The following is a 24722-nucleotide window of genomic DNA, read 5'->3' on the forward strand; positions in this document are numbered from 1 at the left end:
CTCTCCTTAACAAGGGAGTCTATGCACTCCCTACACAAGACCTTTGTCCATGTTTCCCCTAAAGTGTCCCTGCAAGAGGCACACCTCTTCTTAGAGCTATGTGCAGACCTAGACTTCTCTGTAGCTTTCTGAAATACATGAAAAGAAAAAACAAACATTTTGTCACTTTTTTTTTTTTTTTTTCCAAAAAACAAGGATACAACCCTGGGAGTGCACTAGACCCTCCTTAATATGTGGGGATCTGAGCCTCCCTCCCCTGACCACCCAGGGTGTCTGCCCCCCCATGACAGGAACTATACATGGAGGGACAATCCTAGATAAAGAGTACTCTTCCCCAGGGCACTCTTACCTTAGGAAGGCTGGAGGTAGTGTCCGTTGGCTGAGCATCTGCTTCCGACATGACTTGCAGGTGGTTGCTACTACCGAGTCCCACGCTGCCTGTGCGCATCCCAGACTCGTCTCCAGCCTGTGCCTGGCTTCCCTATCAGCGCCGCGACCCGGAACCGGAAGTCGCGGGTCAAAGGCAAGCACTCGCCCTTCCGCCGGAAATGACGTCGCCCGGCCCGCCTAGTTCCAAAAGAAAGAAAAAAAAAAAAAAAAGAAGAAGAGCGGTCTGTATGGTATACAGGGAAGGTGAACGCTTGCCTGCTGCAGCCCTGTAGCCGCGATAGGGAGTCCCCTCAACCTGAAGCCGCGCTCGGCTAGGAAGTGGTGGCAACAGAACGAGGGGTAAGTCCCCCCTATGCCCTAGGAAACCCCTGCTCCCATTACAGGCTCCAAAAAATATAAACAGCCGCAGTCACCCTGACTGAATGGCCTGGTTCCTTGCACAGTGTCTCCCCACCGGAGGAAACACTAATACTGAGGTCTGGCAGGGGGAAGTAAGAATTTATGGGCTGGCGCAGTGTTTCCTAGAGGAAGAGGAGGAGACTATCTCTCATGGTGGCTGTCCTGAAAGACGAAGGGGGAAAGTGTCCCTTTTCCAAAAATTTGTGTTTAAAACACCGCTACACAAATACTGTGTGATATAAAATATTGCAATCTCCATTTTATTCTCTAGATTCTCTGCTAAAAAATATATATATAATGTTTGGGAACTCTAAGTAATTTTCTAGCAAAAAATATGGATTTTAACTTGTAAACACCACATTTCAAAAATAGGCTTAGTAGGTTTAAGTAACCGCTGTGCACATGTATAGAGTAGCAGTTTCCACAGACACTAGTTCTGTCCCACTATGCGATTTGCTTAAAAAGGCATGAATGGGTTTCTAAATGCAAAAGGATTTTTACTACAGCTTACCTGTAAAATCCTTTTCTTGGAGTACATCATGGGACACAGAGCCTAAGTAATTACTTAAAGGGTTATGGGCCACCTTCAAGTGTTGACACTGGTATACCAAATAAAGGAAGTTCACGCCCTATATAACCCCTCTTCCTTCCTTACATCCACCTGATAACATTTTTGTGAATGTATGCACTGAAGACCAATTTGGGGCCTTACAGATCTGAGCCATGGAGGCCTGGTGACGCACTGCCCAAAAAAGCACTAACCGCCCTGGTAGAGTGCGCCTTAACTTGAAAAGGGGGAATCTTACCCCTAAATTATAAGTTATAATTCAAACTTACAGAATCCACTTAGCGACCGTGGATTTTGATGCTGCCTGTCCTTTCTTAGGACCCTCTGTCAGAATAAATAAGACATCAGTCTTAAGAATCTGAGCAGTTGCCTTTAAATAGATTTTCACTGCTCTCACCACATCAAGACAATGTAGTGACTTTTCTTCCCTGGAACATGGTTTTGGAAAAAACGATAGCAGGATAATATATTGGTTCAGGTGAAAATCTGAAACCACTTTTGTCAAAAAGCCTGGACGAGGGCGTAACACCACTCTGTCCTCATGAATAAGCAAATATGGCTCTTTACAAGAAAGAGCAGCAAATTCCAAAACCCTCCTTGCTGAGGATATAGCCATCAGAAATACCAGCTTCCTTGTCAGAAGGACTAAGGGAATATGCTGTATCGGTTCAAATGGCTGTTTTTGTAACACTGGAAAACTAAGTTCAAGTCCCAAGGGCCTAAATGTGATTTAACTGGCGGATTAATCCGCATCACGCCTTGCATGAAACCCCAGACTAAAGAATGCATAGCAAGCGGTCTTTGAAATAAAATCGATAAAGCTGAGACTTGGCCCTTAATAGTACTCAAGGCCAACTTCATCTCTACGTCTAATTGTAGAAAGGCAAGAATTCTGCCTATGATATACAGTCAGGTCCATTAATATTGAGACATTGACACAATTCTAACCTTTTCTGGCTCTATACACCACCACAATGGATTTGAAATGAAACAAGATGTGCTTTAACTGCAGACTTTCAGCTTTAATTTTAGGGTATTTACATCAAAATCAGGTGAACGGTGTAGGAATTACAACAGTTTGTATATGTGCCCCCCACTTTTTAAGGGACCAAAAGCAATGGGACAATTGGCTGCTCATCTGTTCCATGGCCAGGTGTGCATTATTCCCTCATTATCCCATTTACAAGGAGCAGATAAAAGGTCCAGAGTTCATTTCAAGTGTGCTATGTCAACTCTCAACTCTCAATATGAGATCCAAAGAGCTGTCACTCTCAGTGAAGCAAGCCATCATTAGGCTGAAAAACAAAACAAACCCATCAGAGAGATAGCAAAAACATTAGGTGTGGCCAAATCAACTGTTTGGAACATCCTTAAAAAGAAAGAACGCACCGCTGAGTTCAGCAACACCAAAAGACCCGGAAGACCACGGAAAACAACTGTGGTGGGTGACCGAAGAATTCTTTCCCTGGTGAAGAAAACACCCTTCACAACAGTTGGCCAGATCAAGAACACTCTCCAGGAGGTAGGTCTGTGTGTGTCAAAGCCAACAATCAAGAGAAGACACCAGAGTGAATACAGAGGGTTCACCACAAGATGTAAACCATTGGTGAGCCTCAAAAACAGGAAGGCCATATTAGAGTTTGCCAAACATCTAAAAAAGCCTTCACAGTTCTGGAACAACATCCTATGGACAGATGAGACCAAGATCAACTTGTACCAGAGTGATGGGAAGAGAAGAGTATGGAGAAGGAAAGGAACTGCTCATGATCCAAAGCATACCACCTCATCAGTGAAGCATGGTGGTGGTAATGTCATGGCGTGGGCATGTATGGCTGCCAATGGAACTGGTATTGTATTAATTGATGATGTGTCTGCTGACAAAAGCAGCAGGATGAATTCTGAAGTGTTTCAGGCAATATTATCTGCTCATATTCAGCAAAATGCTTCAGAACTCATTGGACGGCGCTTCACAGTGCAGATGGACAATGACCCGAAGCATACTGCGAAAGCAACCAAAGAGTTTTTTAAGGGAAAGAAGTGGAATGTTATGCAATGGCCAAGTCAATCACCTGACCTGAATCCGATTGAGCATGCATTTCACTTGCTGAAAACGAAGGGAAAATGCCCCAAGAACAAGCAGGAACTGAAGACAGTTGCAGTAGAGGCCTGGCAGAGCATCACCAGGGATGAAACCCAGCGTCTGGTGATGTCTATGCATTCCAGACTTCAGGCTGTAATTGACTGCAAAGAATTTGCAACCAAGTATTAAAAAGTGAAAGTTTGATGGATGATTGTAAATCTGTCCCATTACTTTTGGTCCCTTAAAAAGTGGGAGGCACATATACAAACTGTTTTAATTCCTACCCCGTTCACCTGATTTGGATGTAAATACCCTCAAATTAAAGCTGAAAGTCTGCAGTTGTTTGTTTCATTTCAAATCAATTGTGGTGGTGTATAGAGCCAAAAAGATTAGAATTGTGTCGATGTCCCAATATTTATTGACCTGACTGTATCTCTGAGGGTGCCAACCCTTGGATTCACACCAGGAAACATAAGCTTTCCAGACTCTATAATGTATAGTTCTGGAAGCTGGTTTCCTTGCATTAATCAAAGTAGAGATAACTGACCCGGAAAGCCCACGTTTCTTCAGAATGTGGGTTGCAATAGCCAGGCCATTAAATTTAGTGTTCGTAAAGTAGGATGGAATATCGGCCCCTATGAGAACAGGTCTAGCCTTAGTGGAAGGGACTACGGACCCTCCGCTACCATCTGTACGATTTCTGCATACCATGACCTTCTGGCCCATGCTGGTGCTGCCAGAATTACCGTTTTCTTTCCAGCTTATTCCTGCAAAGAAGTCGAAGTCGAGGCAGCAACTGAATAGGGGGAAATGCATAGATCAGTGAGAACTGATCCCACGGTATCACCAACACATCGGTTCTGCATGCGAATGGATCCTTTGTTCTGGACACAAAGCTGACTAACTTTATGTCGAACTGGACGCTAAATATGTCAGGGTGAAGAAACCATTCCCCCCGGGAATAATCTGCTGGCAACTTAAGTAGTCCGCCTGCCAATTCTCTATTCCCGGAATGAAGACTGACGATAGGCACGGAATATTTTTTCTACCCAAGTTAGAATATGGTTCACCTCTCTGTGCGCTGAGAGACTCTTGGTGCCCCCTTTGGTGATTGATATAGGCCACAGCCGTTGCATTGACGGATTGGATCCTGACAGGACAATCCCTTAACCTGGAAGTCCAGGCTTTCAGAGCCAGACTCACTGCCCGAATTCTCTAGCATGTTGATAGGCAAGGCTCTTACGGTTCTTGAACACTGTCCTTGGACAGTTGTCTTCTCTGTCGTTACCACTTTCCAGATAACTGGTCTGAAGGATTTACCTTTTAGCAGATACTTTAGTAACCACCAACTGAGGCTTTGGGACACCCTTGGGGACAGCCATCTTGGCAAGTCCAAAGCTTGGATCGTTTTGTTCCAAGCAAATAGAACATTGTTTTGCAACAGTCTCGAATGGAACTGGGCATAGGGAACTGCTTTGAGTGAAGCCACCATCTTTCCTAACAACCTCATGCAAAAGGCGAATGGAGGGATCTCCTTTTGACCGGACCATCCGCACCAACTCTCTTATGGAGTTGTTTTTTGCCTGGGCAAGAACACCTTTTTCTGGACTGTATCTATGATCAGACCCAAATACTCCAGCTTTTTTAGCGGTTTTAAAGGAGACTTCTCTAGGTTGAGAATGCAACCCAGACTTTTCCAGGTAACTGGTTGTAATGCGTACACCTTACTCCGAACACCAATAGGTCTATTAGCAATAGATCGTCTAGGTATGCCAAGACTGTTAATGCCTTGTGCCCTTAACCTGGCTAGAGGTGGGGATAACACTTTTGTGAACACTCGGGGTGCTGCAGCTAGCCCGAAGGGCAAGGCTACAAACCCCAGAAACGTTTGGTAAGCGGGAAATATACGGACATGCAGATATGCATCCCTGATGTCGATAAACGCCAGAAGTTTTCCTCCTTGTAGGATAAAAACTACTGACCTGATTGACTCCATAGAAAGGAGCAGATCTTCAGGAACCGATTTAGATTCTTTTAGATCTATAATGGATTTGTTGAATTTCTGCGTGGATCTGTACATGTACAGGAAATGCATGAAAAAGGAAGTGAAGGGTTTAAGGAACCTAAGAAGAAACAGAACTAATCAGCTGACTCTACTAGAGGTAGCTTGAAAGAGGCACGAACCATCTCTGTAAGAGATTTGTACCAGCAATCTCTCAGATTGCAAGGCTGAAAAAAGGTTCAACTCCAGTTGTCTCCTCCGCAGAGGAGTAATCCGTTTGCCTTTCTTCCTGATCACCTGAGGGTAACCCCTCATCCTCTACCCACTGTTCCCTTGATAAGGGGTCTAAGGTGGGGGAGGGGGATCTAACACACTTCCTATCCTTTTGGACAGCGGATGCGGTTAAAGTCGCTAATTTTCCTTCTAAGCCCTGAAGGGCGGAGGAAAACACATTTTCAATCATGTATACAGGGGCTGAATGCTTTCTCCTCTAGAAAAAGCATGTATTTGAATTAATGTATTTGACCAAATCCTCCCCAAATAGTTACTCCCCATAAAAAGGGAAACTAGTCTGACCAACTTTTTTAACCACAGGGTCCTATAGGTACTTTAGCAGTTTGTTAATCAGCCTTTAGTGCTTGTCACACTGTAATGGCAGCATAGCATTTCCCAAAACTGCTTACAGATGTAATGTACCACAGTACAAGTACCACCAGCCACTCGGTTTCCCCAATTGGGGGGAGAGGCAATAAGAACCCCCCTCCAGCTTCTAGGACACACGCTGTTGTAGCACAGATTGAAAGGGTATGTGTATTCTTACACCCTCTAGAGGAGACTTTAAGGCATTACAATATTAATATGAAAGAAAAGTCATAGGTGGACTTTGCAGTTCCTAAGCTTTTCTCTTACCTTTTCCTCGCTGCAGGATACTGCTGAAAACAGACAGATCCAGACTTCACCCATCACGGCGGGCAGCCTAGTTAAACCTTCAAAGACCAGGTCCCTTTTAATAGGGGTTCCACTCCTTTGGACCTGTATAGCACCCTTCAGGACAACTTTAGGTAATGTAGCAAGACCAAAAAGAGTCCTGGTTCCTAGGGTCCAGCCCTCAAAGCGAAGCGTTACAGGCAAAACCTTGTTCTTCTATGTAAGGCCCGGGTACCATCCTGTGGCTGCAGTAGCGTGGATGGATCTGGTTGTGGAGGTTTTTTAAATCCAGCATGGATCCCTCCTGGAGCTCCTCAGAGCACATCTTCACTTGTGACCAACAACTTAGACACTGGCGAAAAAACTGATGGGCTCCTGGAAGGAGGAGGGGTTATATAGGGAGTGAACTTCCTTGATTGGGTATACCAGTGTCAATACCTGAAGGTGGCCATAACCCATTATGTAATTACTTAGGCTCTGTGTCCCATGATATACGATAAAGAAATATACCTGGCTACTAATATTTATAAGCAGTAACATTGAAGAATGTTGCCCCAGTGAGCATCTTATAAAATGGATCTCAACAAGGATAGCAAAATTGGCCTAAGAAAAGAAAATGCTGCAAATGTGGCTAATTCTAACACACTAGCAGAGTGTTAGTTGTATGCGTTTCCATATGGCCAAACTAATCACCACCACCACCATCCATTCCAAATCCACAAGCAGTCTTAGATAAAATATATGGAAGGCAAAATTGCTGAAATTAAGCTATTGCCATTGAAATAACAGAAGATTGCAATGACTATATAACATTGATTTTAGGATTATTTTACTGGATTTAGAGCACATGCCTACAGTGGTAATAGTTTCGGCTAAACAGTTCCATAGATTTTACAGAAAAACGGTCATTAAAAAATATGAGAGCTCCTATTGTCCAATTGCTAGGCTGAATCACTGATAAATACCTCCTGAGTATGAGGTACGCAGAAGAGGAAAGCCATGGAAATATCAGAATTCCTGATTTGCATACTGTAGGTCAGCCAGCAACTCAGATTTTGTAAGCCAGAGGGTCACTGAAAGCAAATTTTCTCATAAAAGGATTATTTTCATTAGAAAAGAACTGGTGATGAGGGATTTTACATACACACCCCTAGGTATACACACACACGAATGTTGCTAAAATATTTTTTATATAATATATGGAAATAGGTTTCCTTCCTAATTGGGATGATAGTAGCTTTCATTAAATTTACAGTAAACATTTATAAACCGCTTCTCTGGATTAATGGACATTACATGTATACACAGGACAAATCCATTTAAACCATACCTGTTTGATCTAGCTAAAACTATTTACACACTTCAACCAGCAGCTTGTTTTGTACCATCAGTTGCTGGCACAAGGCTATCCAGCTGATGTCTGTTTCCAGTTTTAACTAGCCATTCATTAAATTTGTATTCAACAAGTGCTTGGAACCTTTTTTTCTGTTCCCTGTAAAGTGCAAAGAAAAGAAAAAGAAAAATCAAACTATCAGTAAAAGGCAAAATTTATATTTCCATAGTCTGAAACAGTTTTTCTTAACTCCCCCCCTAGAGGAATTGCTTGAGATAATTTCTGGTTTCAGGAAACCTCTACTAAAATGATATCTATAAAACACAACACATTAGAATAAATCAGCAAGTTATGGATATAATACATATTAAAAGGAAACAAAATAGCGTTTTTTGGGTGAACATTACACCCAAAGCTATTTTTTTAAGCCTTTATGCTCTGTAGGACAAAATTATTTTGTGTACTGACCATCAAATAATGACCTGAAATGCAGAGATGAAAAACTGTAGTGACCCTTTACATGTGGTAAATGTAATCGTCCTTTACACTGATGTCGGGAGAAAGCATCCTAGTTGAGAAAAGCTGTTCCAAAAGATAAGTGGACTTGTACTTTACAGGACAACAGTTTTTTGTTTATTTTAAAGAAAGTCCAAAGGTCCTTTTTAGTTTTTTACTCAATTAAAAAGAGACTCATTATGCAGGTACAGGTGCATGGACCCAGGTTCAGACATTTGGTCATCCAGGTCCATGCACCCGCCCATGCGTACCTGTCAAAATTGGACCTGCAGTTGGCTCCATACACCCCCTCAGTCTCCACTCACAAAAACTGCATGTGTGCAGCTCCACGCTGCTCAAAACTGATAAACAAGTGGTTCTTCACGCTGTACAGGCCAAATCACACATGTTGATGAGCCCTAATTTTGAAGAGTGCTTAAATTTTTTTTTTTAAGGGAGTAAAAATCTAAAAAAGGATAATTGCACTCTCTTCACACCGTATGGGCCAATTTTCCCACCTGAATGAGACATAAATCAAAACAATCTGACAATCTGGTCCACTTCTTTCAGGTATATTTAGGTTATTTCTTACTTATTATAAAATAATTTTGTTGAAGTTCATTGAGGAACACAGGATTGTAGAATAGTTCATGTGGATTATGTGCAGCTTCTTTTAGGAAGTGGATATTGGCAAACAGTTCAAGATCAGCACCAGTATAACCCCATTATGCTTCAGCTCATTCAGCAAACGGTACATAGGGCCAATGGTATGGAGGGTTGGACCTCTTTTCCTCAAAGGACTGCGCTTTACATACCATGTACACATCTTGCTACCTACATCTCAACTGTATTTTCAGTTGTGTCTTACAGATCTAGATATTGGTGAAAAACTGAATGCTACAAATGTTTTTCTCTGGGTCCTACACCATTAAAAGTGATTGTAAAGCTTTGATTTTTTTTTTTTTTTTTTTTAAAACAAACATGTCATACTTACCTCTACTGTGCAGTTCGTTTTGCACGGAGTGGGCCTGATCCTTAACTCCTGGGGTCCCCGAGCGGCTCTCGCGGCTCCTTCCCGCATTGTATAATCCCCTAGGAGAAACGCCCTCCCAGGGGGTTACCTTGCGGGTGCGCTCCTGAGACATAGACGCCGAATGTAGGACTTGGCCCTGCCCCCCGCATCATTGGATTTGATTGACAGCAGTGAAAGCCAATGGCTGCGCTGCAATCAATCTATCCAATCAAGAGTCGAGAACCCCAGGCAGAGGGACAGCACGTCTCCGTCGTGGGAAATTCCAGGGCTCAGGTAAGTAAAAAGGGGGGGGGGCTGGAGGGCTGCAAAGGTGAAAAAACGCGAGGGTTTACAACCCCTTTAATAAGTAGCCATAGTACTACTTCTGTACTATTCTATTTTATACATATCTGAAATGTGTATGCCGATGTCAGATTTTATTTGTTGCATCTTCTAATAAATTCAAAAAATCTTATGAAATAAAAATAAGTTACCAAATATGGAGGACATTGGTAAGGGAAGATATGAAAGATAATGTGGTTTTCCAGAAAAGGACTAACAATGTGGAGAAGAACGGAAATATGGGTGGAACAACACTAACCAAACCAGGAACTTAAATTAGACCAGCAGTAAGTTGGTCAACCAAAAGAAAATAGTTTTGAATGCCTAGTAGTTCCAAACTTCTGATTTCAGCTATAACAAAATATCAGGTGGAGGCTTTGCAGACTTGCGAAATAGATGCTTGATGTCGAAAGGTCCAAGAAACATCAATAGATGTAATGGAGTGGGACCTGAAAGAGAAGGGAGAACGCTTTCCTTGAGAGCGTAAACCCTGGAAATGCATTGCCTGAGCCATCTAGCTATGGTGGAAGAGGATGCAGGATTATCCTTCTTGGAACCCTAAGGGAGGGCAAAGAGAATCAGTTTTTCATGAAAGAAGATGTTGCAGCTAGGTAAACCTTAGTGGTCTGACCACACCCAGACAATGGAGTGAAATCTCTGGTGTGTTTTGGGGCAGAGGGAAGGGAGTATAATATCCTCATTAAGCTGAAAGGAAGAGACTACCTTGAGAAGGAAGGAGGGTCTGGGTTTCAAAAGGCATCATGTTAAAGCCAGACTTACAAGCAGGGTAGATTAGAGGGCCTTATGATAGGAGGTCTGGCCCATTCGGAAGAGGCCAAGGCTTACCCCAAAACTCTGAGTATACTACCTATGTACCAAATTCTCCCGGGCCTGTTTGGGGTGATAAGGATCACTGGAATCCATTCCTCCCTCTATCTTGTGGAGCAATTGAGAGAAAAACTTCACTGGAGGGAACTCATACATCAGGGTATCCACAGAAGACTATCCCTGTATCTGGTCACAAACCTGTTCAGTTTCTTGCAAATCTGGAGGACAAGATGGCCATATCTGTTGGTCCCCACCTATGACAGAGCATCAGGAAGATCTTGGTGTGAAAGCCCCACTCCCCTGAATCCAGGCGCTGGGGACTCAGGAAGTCCACCTGCCAACTGAAACACCGAAAGGCATGTGTAAAAGATGCCTTTTATAAGCAGACTCAGCAAACCAAGCCTTTAAACCTAGCGCATGTGCACAGAGAAAAGCGTCAGTTTAGAGATCTGGCAAATTACATTTTCCAGGGCATCAAAACAAAATAGCAGCAACTAAGGCATGAGAGCTGCAAATGTTCTAGAACAGGGTCTTCCGACATAAAATCATATTAATTTGTCAAGTCAGCTATAGTCTGACAAATGGACATAACCTGCAATAGCAGGTTGTAAGGCAGGACCAGCAAAAGCAAAGGATGCCTTGAAAAATGTTTCAAAGCGCCTGTCAACTGAAATCTTAAATTAGGAAATCTTTTCAACAAGAACAGTGAGATGCTTTTTAAGAACCGAGATGGCAGGATCCACTACCAGAACAGGCTATTTTTTCCCTAAATGCCTTTTCCATAGGATATAACACGGCAAAAAGTTTTTGAGACATAAAAGGACTGTGTCAGAATTTGGCCAATTCTCATTCACAGTTAGCTTGCATGTACAGGGGAAAGGTCTTTTTAGAGATTTCGCCAGCGCCCATAGGACCATGGTTAGGCTGAGGAATTTTCAATGCAGTCTGACAAAATCTAGTACGCACTACATCAATAAAGTGAGCTCACTATAGCAATCAGGCCATTAAGCCTTTGCCGGAGTCTCAAGATACAGAAAGTGAAAATTCCTCTGCAGGATCTTCTTCTGTGTTAGGTTAGGAGAATCAGGGGCCTATTCCTAAACAGATTCAGGTGGTGGAGAGGCAGAGAGCACCTCTGGGACCTGGCGACTGAAGGCTCCAGGAAAGGCAGAGTGTTTCCCCAAGAATTCAGGACATGCTGTAAAATCTGCCCTAGTCAAAGAGGCCATTTGTTGAGCACCTGAAGAATTAGAGGAAGAGAGCTGTTAACCACTTAAGGACAGAGCGCCTCTTTTTGATATTTGTTGTTTACAAGTTAAAAACATTTTTTTTGCTAGAAAATAACTTAGAACCCCCAAACATACATTTTTTCTCGAACACCCTAGAGAATAAAACGGCGGTCATTGCAATACTTTGTCACACCGAATTTGCGCAGCGGTCTTTCAAGCTCACTTTTTTTTGGAAATAATACACTTTGGAATGAAAAAATAAAAGACAACAGCAAAGTTAGCCCAATAGTTTATACTGTGAAAGATAATGTTACGCCGAGTAAATTGATACCCAACATGTCACGCTTCAAAATTGCGCTCACTTGTGGCGACAAACTTTTACCCTTAAAAATCTCCATAGACGACGTTCAAAAAACTCTACAGGTTGCACGTTTTGAGTTACAGAGGTCCAGGACTAGAATTATTGCTCTCGCTCTACCGACCACGGCGATACCTCACATGTGTGGTTTGAACATAGTTTTCATATTCGGGCGCTACTCACGTATGCGTTCACTTCTGCACGCAAGCTCGGCGGGACGGGGCGCATTTAACAACTTAAGCACCGGACCATTTGGCTGGCCAAAGACCAGAGCACTTTTTGCGATTCGGCACTACGTCGCTTTAACTGACAATAGCGCGGTCGTGCGACGTGGCTGCCAAACAGAATTGACGTCCTTTTTTCCCCACAAAGCTTTCTTTTGGTGGTCTTTGATCACCTCTGCGGTTTTTATTTTTTTGCGCTATAAACAAAAAAGAGCAACAATTTCAAAAAAAGGCATTATTTTTTACTTTTTGCTATAATAAATATCCCCAAAAAATATATAAAAAAAACTTTTTTTTCCTCAGTTTAGGCTAATACGTATTTTTCTACATATTTTTGGTTAAAAAAAAAAAAAAAAAATCGCAATAAGCGTTTGATTGGTTTGCGCAAAAGTTATAGCGTCTACAAAATAGGGTATAGTTTTATGGCATTTTTATAAATTTTTCTTTTACTAATAATGGTGGCGATCAGCGATTTTTATCGTGACTGCGACATTATGGCAGACAGATCGGACACTTTTGGCTCTATTTTGGGACCATTCACATTTATACAGCGATCAGTGCGATTAAAAATGCATTGATTAATGTGTAAATGTGACTGGCAGTGAAGGGGTTAAGTGCATCCTAGGGAGTGATTCTAACTGTGGGGGAGTGATTCTAACTGTGGGGGGGAGGGGCTATGTGTGACACGACACTGATCACCACTCACGATTACAGGGAGCTGTGATCAGTGTCACTAGGCAGAATGGGGAAATCCTTGTTTACATCAGCATCTCCCAGTTCTTCCTCTCCATGAGACAATCGCAGGTATCCCCGCAGATATCGAGTCCGCGGGACCCGCGATCACACTCATTGAGCTCGCTGCAGGGTCGCTGGCGGCGCGCACGCGACCACACGGCTGCAAATTTAAGAGGACGTACCCATTTGCCTGTCCGTGCCATTCTGCCAACGTATATGCACATGCAGCGGTCGGAAAGTGGTTAAAAAAAAGTTTTGTTTTTTTTTCTTATTTTACTTTTTATATTTACACTGTTCTTTAAAAAAAAAATTGTCACTTTTATGCCTATTACAAGGCATGTAAACATGCCTTGTAATAGAAAAAAAGCATGACAGGACCTCTAAAATATGCGATCTGGGGTCAAAAAGACCTCAGATCTCATATTTACACTAAAATGCAATAAAAAAAAAAAATAGAAAAAAAAAGGAGGCTCTTTAAGAGCTATGGGCGGAAGTGATGTTTTGACGTTGCTTTCGTCCTGCAATGGTATGGAGACAGGTGGGGGCCATCTTCCCCTCACTCGTCTCCATGCCACTGACGTGAGGATCCAATCGCCTCTGCCGCTGGCTCCAGTAAGCGCTGGAGGGCACAGGAGCACGGCAGGAGGGGTGGACCCACTCCCGCCGCCGATAAAAGTGATCTTGCTGCGAATCCGCCGTCAACTATTATCGGAAACCGGACCGCCGGCCAAAAAAAAAAAAAAAAAAAAAAAAAAAGAGGATACCGGGGTTATGGCAGCTAGCTGCTGCCATAAAAACGACATTCCTCTTCAAAGTTAGGACCTATATCGGCGTGCGGCGGTCCGGAAGTGGTTAATATGGGATCTTGCTCCAGTGCAGGGTAACAACTGTCACCATGAGCGTCTTGCTAGTTTTTCTCAGTGTCAGCTACAGCAAAACTGCTATTAGGCTTTTTTCATTTCAGCTTCTCTCCACTGTTGCCAAGCAAGGAGATCCCCTGTGGGTTATTCACAAAATGAATGTGGAATATTTGCGTGTCTAAAGAAAGAACCGCTACAACCCAGGTACTGACTGATGTCCTGTCTCTATCGCTAAGGAAGCACGTAGACTCAAGCAGACATGCTTCTTGCGTTCCTGGTAGAAGTGCGTCAGACAGAAGGTGTTTGCAACCATGTCACCACCCAAGCATCAATGTTGCGTGTGAAGAACCTGCCAAATTCAAAAAAGTTGCGTTACTCTCCACCAATGTAGTAGACACGTTAACAGAGGAGGATAACACATCACATATAAAACAGGACATGGTAAAAATTACAGGGGACCTCTATCTTATCTAATCAATGCAGCAGCTTCCTGGAGGGGACCAAACTTCACCTGTTAAGGTGGGCATACCCCCATAGGAATGGACCACAGCCCTGGACTTGTATAGCACCATGTGGCTAAATACATACGTTGCACCATGTGCCATGGTGAGCACCAAATGCAGGATTCTGTGCCTGAAGCAAACCTTACAGGCCTACCCTGCTCATGCATGGTCTGGATACAGTTCAAGATATAAATTAAGGGCAACAATCCGGAAACTGCTAGTGAACCTCCGAGACAATATGCCGTTGAATCGTGATAGAAATGTCAGTTGAAATAATGAAGCAAAATAGGGGATTGGTGTAGAAACTTTTGCAGAGAAAAAGAGGTTCATCAACTAAGAAGAATGAGCAGCAAAGGGTGCCAGACTAAGTGCAGTAGTATGAGCACAGTTTTTAAGACAGACAATTGGTAACTCACTTTTAGATGTGAAAACAAAGCATGTCTCTCCATGATATAGATGACTGTTCTCCATAGGTCTGCAAGGTGGATGGTCAGGATGCTGCTGTGGCCACCAAAAGGATTAGATGCTACCGTAGGATGAGCCAGGTAATGCCGAGAACCAGGCTGGAACACACATGGGCACTGGACCAGAAGTGATATCACCGTGGGAAGAACAGAAAGCACCCGCAGGGCTTTGACACGCGTAAACCATGCCACAGCAGCATCCTGACCATTCACCTTGTAGACCTACAGCGCATAATGATCTATATCATAGAGACAGGCTTTGTATTTGAATCTAAAAGTGAGTTGATAGTTGTCTTAATAAAAACTGTGCTCATGCAACTGCACTTAGTCTGGTGCCCTCTGCTGTTCCTTTTTACTTTCTCAGAGTTACTTTACGGACTCCTTTACGTGGACTTTTTTTTTTTTTGGAGGGGGGGAGGGGTTTGGGGCTAACAAGGGATCTATAGATTTAGCTACAGCTTATCGTTTCTGCTTGTTCACCGGTTTATGAGTTGGAAGCTCCTGTCTTGCGTCATTTGCTTGTGTGTGGTTTCATCACCCAAGGAAATTAGCAAAAAAAACCCCTGAAGTCCTATGGAGAAGCTGAGGTTGTACGAGTGTGCACTGTGGGGGGGGGGGGAGCTGGGGGGACCAGTGGTCATCTCCTAAAAATCAGTTTATGTCTGTGTTTTCTGGGTCAGTTTTGTACTATGAGAATCACTGCTTTCCTCTTGCTCTATCTATATATATCTCTATCACTGGGAGGGAAGGCATAGATTGTCCTGAACTGGGGCTAGGGGATTATCAGAGCATTCAATGCGCCTTTGTTCTGGCCACAATAAAAGATAATTTGTTGTGGAATCTGGAGGCCAGGATATCCACAACCAACTTCTCCAATGCAAAGACTGGGTTGGAAATCCACCAATCTAAGGAGTTTTGTTTGGCCGAATAGGAGCATAGGCAGTTGAGAAAGGGAGCATGTTTGTTCCATGCCAACAATATGTTGTGTTGCACTGAATGTAATTGGATAAATGGAACAGTGAGGCCGGGGTGTGAGATCAGAGAGAGACCAGTTTGTTTACAAGATGATAAAAAAAAAAAAAAAAGTGTTTGTTTTCAGGATGATAAAAAAAAAAGATAACCACTGGCCTGAAGCATCTGGATAGTCCTATGGAACTTTACAGGTAACTGGAAGGGAAAGGAGACATTCAGAAGGTGGTCATCTAGATACCTCGTGACCTGAACACCTTAAGTTCTTGACATTGCAAGATGGAATGAAAGTACCTTAGTGAATACTTTGGGAGTATATGAGGGCTGGCCTTCATTGTTTTTTTTCTGTTTGCCAGTGTCCACCTCCTGAAGGTAGCTGCATATAAGATTATGCTACAATCCCTCAATCAACAATAGAGAAAACTATTTCTGAGAACTAGGAATGCTAGTTCTCAGAAAGTACATGGGACACTGGAATAAAAAGACCATTTTATTATTGCATTTTTTTTTATCTAAGAGCTTACCCTTTTAACTCTAAATGTACTTATACTGGTCTCTATTGTAATCACCCATCTTTAATATAAAAGATTAAAAACACCACATTTTCACTTTTTAACAAAATAGTTGTTGGTGTGGTAGACCACACCAAGAGGCTAAATATGCTCTTTGAATCTATCTGTATGCAAAGCCTAAAGCCATCAATGCTTTAAGAAACAATAAGCCAACACCAATCATAAGCAGCTATTAAGCAGAAAATACAAGGAACACAAATATACAGCAGGTGATCACAAACCGGTTAACTAAATTAAAGCAATAGAAGCAAGGTCAAATGCATACATCTAAAAGCATTAGTTATCAGTCTTACCTGTTTAATTTTGCTTCCTTAACAGTTTTCTGCCACATTTGTATCTTTTGCTGTCTTTGATCCATTGCTTTAAGAAATGCTGGGGGTAAGCCTCCAGGAATTTCAGTTGTATCGCCTTCCATTTCAAAAGGAACGGAAAATGTATAAAATTCACGAGGGGACATGAGTTTCCAAACTTGAGAGTCGCTTTCTGCAGAAAAAAACTGTGGCCTGTCCCAGTAATTTGGTAACGTAGCTAAACCAGTTTGTCCCATGTGATCTTCTAGCATTGCATAGTAAGTATGATATGGAGCAAAAATGACACCCTGATTTCCATTAAATAAAAGAGGCCTTGTAGGAGTAAGAATGTGAAAAGTACAACTGGTTGTAGAAGACAATGACAATCGCTGACAAACACATATGATTGTCACATGGTCACACATCTGCACATGAACAACAGTTTGCACTGGTCCGAGGACAAATGTGCTATTCCGACATTTTTCAATGGTCACACACCTAGAAAAGCAATGCAGTTATTTTAAAACCTAATATTTTAGTTTCTAAAATGCATTCACAATTGTTATTCACAAAATATCTCTAAAACTATGCATACATTTTATCATCTAAAAAGAGAAAAGAATAATAGCCTGTGGCGCACTCAATAACCCTGTGAGATTATTTTGTGTTGTGTATATTGTCAAAAGCATTGGGATGCCTGCCTTTACACGCACATGAACTTTAATGGCATCCCAGTTGGGTTCAATACTAAGTGGGCCCACCCTTTGCAGCTGTAACAGCTTCAACTCTTCTGAGAAGGCTGTCCACAAGGTTTAGGAGTGTGTCTATGGGAATGTTTGACCATTCTTCCAGAAGCGCATTTGTGAGGTCAGGCACTGATGTTGGACAAGAAGGCCAGGCTCGCAGTCTCCCCTCTAGTTCATCCCAAAGGCGTTCTATCGGGTTGAGGTCAGGACTCTGTGCAGGCCAGTCAAGTTCCTCCACCCCTACCTCGATCATCCATGTCTTTATGGATCTTGCTTTTGGACTGGTGCGCAGTTATGTTGGAACAGGAAGGGGCCAACCCCAAAACTGTTCCCACAATGTTGGGAGCATGAAGTTGTCCAAAATGTCTTGGTATGCTGTTGCCTTAAGAGTTCCCTTCACTGGAACCAAGGGGCCAAGCCTAGCCCCGAAAAACAACCCCACACCATAAACCCCCTCCACCAAATGATTTGGACAAGTGCACAAAGCAAGGTTCATAAAAGACATGGATAAGCAAGTTTGGGGGTGGAGGAATTTGACTGTCCTGCACAGAGTCCTGACCTCAACCTGATAAAACACCTTTGGGGTGAACAAGAGCAGAGACTGTGAACCAGGCCTTCTCGTCCAACATCAGTGCCTGACCTCACAAAAGCGCTTCTGGAAGAATGGTCAAACATTCCCATAGACACACTCCTAAACCTTGTGGACAGTCTTTCCAGAAGAGTTGAAGCGGTTATAGTTGCAAAGGGTAGGCCAACTCAATATTGAACCCTACAGACCAAGACTGGGATGCCATTAAAGTTCATGTGCGTGTAAAGGCAGACCTCCCAATACTTTTGGTAATATAGTGTATGATTATGTGCGTGTAAAGGAAGGCATCACAATACCGTATATACTCGAGTATAAGTCCCCGAGTATAAGACGAGGGTGAGAAATGCAGCAGCTACTGTAAGTGGAAAAAGAGGGTCAACAATGCCCATCTGCAGCTGTATACCTCCCTGTGTCCCGTGTCCATGTGCGTCCCGTGTCCATGTGCGTCCCGTGTCCATGTGCGTCCCGTGTCCATGTGCGTCCTACCTGTGTCCTGTGCATGCCTCCGTGTGCCGCTCTGCACCGATCAGCGTGTGCTATTACTATTCGGCGGCCATTCACTGTTCAAAAGCCGTGCCTCCTCCTCGTCCATGATAGCCAGAAAACTCAATTTTCCAGCAGTCAGCGGTCAGCCTATCACGGACATTCTCTCATCCTCATACCACGGACGAGGATGAGAGAATGTCCGTGATAGGCAGTCAGTGTACAGCCTATCACAGACGAGGAGGCGCGGCTTTGGAACAGTGAGAGGCTGCCGAGTGGTATGTAGCACACGCTGGCCGACGTCTGCCTGCATGAGACACTGATCATGTAGGCAAACGGCGGTGACTCGAGCATAAGTCGAGGGGGGCACTTTCAGCCCCAAAAAAAGAGGCTGAAAATTTCGACTTATACTCGAGTATATACGGTACTTTTAAAAATAATGTGTGTATGTACAGTATCTCACAAAAGTGAGTACACCCCTCACAATTTTGTAAATGTTTTATTATCATGTGACAACACTGAAGAAATGACACTTTGCTACAATGTAAAGTAGTGAGTGTACAGCTTGGATAACAGTGTAAATTTGCTGTCCCCTCAAAATAACTCAACACAGCCATTAATGTCTAAACCACTGGCAACAAAAGTGAATACACCCAAGTGAAAATGTCCAAATTGGGCCCCATTAGCCATTTTTTCTCCCTGGTGTCATGGGACTCGTTAGTGTTACAAGGTCTCAGGTGTGAATGGGGAGCAGGTATGTTAAATTTGGTGTTACCGCTCTCACTCTCTTATACTGGTCACTGGAAGTTGACATGGCACCTCATGGTGAAGAACTCTGAGGATCTGAAAAAGAACTGTTGCTCTACATAAAAGATGGTCTAGGCCAGGGGTATGCAATTAGCAGACCTCCAGCTGTTGCAAAACTACAAGTCCCATCATGCCTCTGTGTGTCATGCTTGTGGCTGCAGGCCTCACCATGGTCAAACAAAGACATTGAGTGCACGTGCTCAGTGTCATATCCAACGGTTGTCTTTGGGAAATAGACGTACGAGTGCTACCAGCATGGCTGCAGAGGTTGAAGGGGTGAGGGGGTCAGCTTGTCAGTGCTCAGACCATACGCCGTACACTGCATCAAATTAGTCTGAATGGCTGTCGTCCCAGAAGGAAGCCTCTGCTAAAGATGATGCACAAGAAAGCCCGCAGTTTAAGACAAGCAGACTAAGGACATGGATTACTGGAACCATGTCCTGTGGTCTGATGAGACCAAGATAAACATATTTGATTCAGATAGTGTTAAGCGTGTGTGGTGGCAACCAGGTGAAGGAGTACAAAATGTGTCTTGCCTAGTCAAGCACGGTGGTGGGGAGTGTCATGGTCTGCGGCTGCATGAGTGCTGCCAACACTGGGGAGCTACAGTTCATTGAGGGAACCATGACTGCCAACATGTACTGTGACATACTGAAGCAGAGCATGATCCCCTCCCTTCGGAGACTGGGCGGCAGGGCAGTATTGCAACATAACCCCAAACACACCTCCAAGATGACCACTGCCTTGCTAAAGAAGCTGAGGGTAAAGGTGATGGACTGGCCAAGCATGTCTCCAGACCTAAACCCTATTGAGCTTCTGTGGGACATCCTCAAACGGAAGGTGGAGAAGCGCAAGGTTTCTAACATCCACCAACTCCGCAATGTCATCATGGAGGAGTGGAAGAGGACTCCAATGGCAACCTGTGAAGCTCTGGTGAACTCCATGCCCAAGAGGGTTAAGGCAGTGCTGAAAAATAATGGTGGCCACACAAAATATTGACACCCAATCTGGACATTTTCACTTAAGGGTGTACTCACTTTTGTTGCCAGAGGTTTAGACATTAATGGCTGTGTGTGGAGTTATTTTAAGGGGACAACAAATTTACACTGTTATACAAGCTGTACATTCACTACTTTACATTGTAGCAAAGTGTCATTTTATTTTCAGTGTTGTCACATGAAAAGATATAAAATATTTACAAAAATGTAAGGGGTGTACTCACTTTAGTGATGGAGGCATATATATATATATATATATATATATATATATATATATATATATATATATATATATATATATATTTTTTTTTTTTTTTTGTATTACACACACAAAAGTGAGTATACCCCTCACGTTTTTGTAAATATTTTATCATTATATATATGTATATCTTTGTAAAAAATGAAATGAAAATTAGTGACAAAAACGATCTGCATGGTCTAGTTGCCAGAAAGAAGCATTTACTGTGCCAATGCCACAAAAGCTTGGTTACAATATGCCCAACACCTTGACATGCCTCACCTGGCTTTTTTTGTGGCATTGGACTATTTATTTGAGCTGTACAGTATAATAATTTTATTAGCGTAACAAATTAATAAAATAAATTCTTGCGCTCTTTGCTAAAAAACAAAAGAAAATCCCATTTAAAAATAAATAAATCATTTATTTTTATCCACCCTAACTCGCGGGAAGTTGTCATCATCCCACGTGGTTAAATGCTAGTGGTAAGGGACAATGTCAATGCATTCGACAAAATTATTCCAAAGAGGAAGATTTTTTCTTTACAATCAGGGGTCCTGAAGGAGAGGCTCCTGGAAAAGGGTTACTTTGGATGTCTTGTTCTAAGGGTACCAGACGTTTTGAGAACTTGACTGAGACTCTCTTGACTTCTAAAGAGAAAGATGTGTGATCAAATTTTGTTACCTGGGTGTAGAGGTTCAACGTAATCTTCCCTGCTATATAACAGATAATCTCCTTCTGCTTCGCACTTTTATTATAAAATGCTCTACATGGGCATTTTAGTACTATTGTTTGGGCAAATCTTTTAAAAATTGTATTTGTGCCTAAATTTTTGTACTTTTTTCGTCAATCCCCGATGCCTATACCCAAGTAATTTTTTGCTAAATTGAAAAAATAGGATTTTTATAACAGCTTACCTGTAAAATACTTTTCTTAGAGTACATCATGGGACACAGAGCCTTAAGTAATTACTTAATAGGTTATAGGCCACCTTCAGGTGATGGACACTGGTATACCCAATCCAGGAAGTTCACTCCCTATATAAACCCTCCTCCTTCCAGGAGCACATCAGTTTTTGTAGCAAAGCAACATACTTAAATCCCAAAAAGAGGAGAGGGACCTCTGTGTCCCATGATGTACTCCAAGAAAAGGATTTTACAGGTAAGCTGTTATAAAAATCCTATTTTCTTTATCATACATCATGGGACACAGCCTTAAGTAATTACTTAATGGGACATCCCATAGCAATGCTACTTGAGGGGAGGGAGACACAACCCGCAGACTTGAGGACCTATGCTGCTGCCTGCAGCTTACTGCGCCCAAAAGCAATATCCTCATACCTCCTTACATCCACCTGATAAAATTTTGTTAATGTATGCACTGAAGACCAAGTTGCAGGCTTACAGATCTGAGCCATGGAGGCCTGATGACGCACTGCCCAAGGAGCACTAACCGCCCTGGTAAAGTGCGCCTTAACTTGAAAAGGGGGAATCTTACCCCTTAAATCATAAGTTTGAATAATGGCAGAATAAATAAGACATCAGTCTTACGAATCTGAGCAGTTGCCTTTAAATAGATTTTCACTGCTCTCACGACATCAATACAATGTAGTGACTTTTCTTCCCTGTAACATGGTTTTGGAAAAAATCATGGCAGGACAATATTTTGGTTCAGGTGGAAACCTGAGATCACTTTTGGTAAAAAACCTGGACAAGGGCACAACACCACTCTGTCCTCATGAAAAATCAAATATGGCTCTTTACAAGAAAGAGCAGCCAATTCCAAAACCCTCCTTGCTGAGGATATAGCAACCAAAAAATACCAACTTCCTTGTCAAAAGGACTAAGGGAATATGTTGTATCAGTTCAAATGGCTGTTTTTGTAACACTGACAAAACTAAGTTCAAGTCCCAAGGATTCAAGGGAGGTTTGACGGGCGGATTAAGCCGCATCACCCCTTGCATAAAACCTCGGACTAAAGAATGCGTAGCAAGCGGTCTTTGAAATAAGACCGATAAAGCTGAGACTTGGCCTTTAATAGTACTCAAGGCCAATTTCATTTCTACCCCTAATTGTAGAAAGGCAAGAATTCTATATATACACACACACACACACACACACACACACACACTATTTATAATATATATAATATATATAACCCTTGGATTCACACCAGGAAACATAAGCCCTCCGGACTCTATAATATATAGTTCTGGAAGCTGGCTTCCTTGCATTAATTAAAGTATAACTGACCCGAAAAGCCCACGTTTCTTCAAAATGTGAGTTTCAATAGCCAAGCCGTTAAGTTTAGAGTTCGTAAGGTAGGATGGAATAATCGGCCCCTGTGAGAGTAGGTCTGGCCGTAGTGGGAGGGACCATGGGCCCTCCACTGCCATCTTTACGATTTCTGCATACCATGACCTTCTGGGACATGCTGGTGCCACCAGAATTACCGGCTTTCTTTCCAGCTTGATCCTGACTCCGCATGTGAGTGGATCCCTTGTTCTGGCCACAAAATTGACTAACTTCATGTTGAACCTGGACACTAGAAGATCTACGTCCAGAGTCTCCCATCTTTGCCAGACAGCCCGAAATATGTCGGGGTGAAGAGACCATTCCCCTGGGAATAACTGCTGGCGACTCAAGTAGTCCGCCTGCCAAATCTCTACTCCCGGAATGAAGATTGCCGAAAGGTACGGAACATTCCTTTCTGCCCAAGTTAGAATATGGTTCACCTCTCTCTGTGCTGACAGAATTTTGGTGCCCCCTTGGTGATTGAAATAGGTCACAGCGGTGACATTGTCGGATTGAATCCTGACAGGACAATCCCGTAACCTGAAAGTCCAGGCCTTTAGAGCCAGACACACTGCCCGAATCTCTGGGATATTGATGGGCAAGGTTCTTTCGGTTCTTGACCACTGTCCACGGACAGTTGTCTTTTCTAGTACTGCTCCCCAGCCAGAAAGCTGGCAGCTGTTATGCACTTTCCAGATGACTGGTGTAAAGGATATTCCTTTCAGCAGATTCTGGGTTAGTAACCACCAAGTGAGGCTTTGGGACACTCTTGGGGACAGCTACATTGGCAAGTCTAAAGCTTGAATTGTTTTGTTCCAAGTCGACAGCATACGGTTTTGCAACAGTCTTGAATGGAACTGCTTCGAATGAAGCCATGGTTCCTAGCAACCTCATGCATGGAGGAATCGCCTTTTGACCTGACCATCTGCACCAGCTCTCTTATGGAGTTGATCCTTGCCTGAGGCAAGAACACCTTTTCCTGGGCTGTGTCTATGATCAGACCCTAGTACTCCAGCCTTTTTAGCGGTATTAAGGAAGATTTCTCTAGATTGAGAATCCAACCCAAACTTTCCAGATAACTGGTTGTAGTGCGTACGGTTTGCGCCAAACGAGCCACCGACTGATCTATTAGCAATAGAACGTTTAGGTACGCTATGACTGTTATGCCCTGTGCCCTTAACCCAGCTAGAGGTGGGGCCAGCACTTTTGTGAACACCCGGGGTGCTGTGGCTAGCCCAAAGGGCAGGGCTACAAACTGGAAATGCTGCTGTTCTAACTCAAACTGCAGAAACTTTTGGTGAGCCGGAAATATAGGAACATGCAGATATGCATTCCTGATGTCAATAGATGCCAGAAGTTCACCTCCTAGGAGGATAGAAACTACTGACCTGATCGTCTCCATGCTAAAGGAGCGGATCTTCAGGATCCGATTTAGATTTTTTTGATCTAGAATGGGTCTGACATCTCCATTTGGTTTTGGTACCATAAAAAGGTTTGAATAAAACCCCAAACCTTGCTCTTTTGCGGGGATCTGTATGATCATCTCTTTAGAAATTAATCGGTCTAGTGCCTGAAACAGAGATTGTCTTTTCTCTGGATCTTTGGGAAAGCTTGACCTCAGGAAATGAGACGGTGGAAAGTCCCGAAATTCCAGCTTGTACCTCAGCGTTACCGTGGAGATGACCCATCTGTCCTGAATTTCCTCTTTCCAGACTTCTGAAATATGGTAGTTTTTGTATACGGATTTTTGTTAGGTGGAAAGCTGTCTGATCAATTACAGTTATTTTATTACCTGTTGATTTAAATAGAAGGCATTTTTGTTTCATTTGGGGTTTGTCTCTTTGATTCTGGGGTCTCCCTGCTTTGATCTCTGGCGGCTACTGTGATTGCAGTACATCCTGTCTTGGTCCTCCCTGGTCCTGCCCGGAGCATGTGGGCCTCCCAGGATGTTTGTCCTTGGGGGGCCTTTTCTTTGGCAGCTTGGTCG

At 43.0% G+C, this 24722-nt stretch overlaps 1 protein-coding gene across 4 annotated transcripts in view; it reads right to left on the minus strand.

Annotated features, from left to right (window-relative positions):
• Positions 1-24722, minus strand: part of TBCCD1 (TBCC domain containing 1) — a 146146-nt gene that overhangs the window by 64944 nt on the left and 56480 nt on the right. For 3 of the 4 annotated variants that reach the window (XR_012244973.1, XR_012244972.1, XM_073633129.1), the window contains exons 5-6: positions 16584-17078; positions 7697-7858 (exon numbers count right to left, since the gene is read on the minus strand). Coding sequence is in view for 1 of the 4 variants with exons in the window: in XM_073633129.1 (XP_073489230.1) it covers positions 7729-7858; positions 16584-17078 (625 nt within the window). In the remaining 3 variants the exon portion in view is untranslated. Of the gene's footprint in view, positions 1-7696; positions 7859-13994; positions 14132-16583; positions 17079-24722 lie in introns of all 4 variants that reach the window. The other variant, XR_012244974.1, reaches the window with a different exon arrangement.

The sequence above is a fragment of the Aquarana catesbeiana genome, linkage group LG06 (assembly GCF_042186555.1).
Source record: "Aquarana catesbeiana isolate 2022-GZ linkage group LG06, ASM4218655v1, whole genome shotgun sequence".
NCBI lineage: Eukaryota > Metazoa > Chordata > Amphibia > Anura > Ranidae > Aquarana > Aquarana catesbeiana.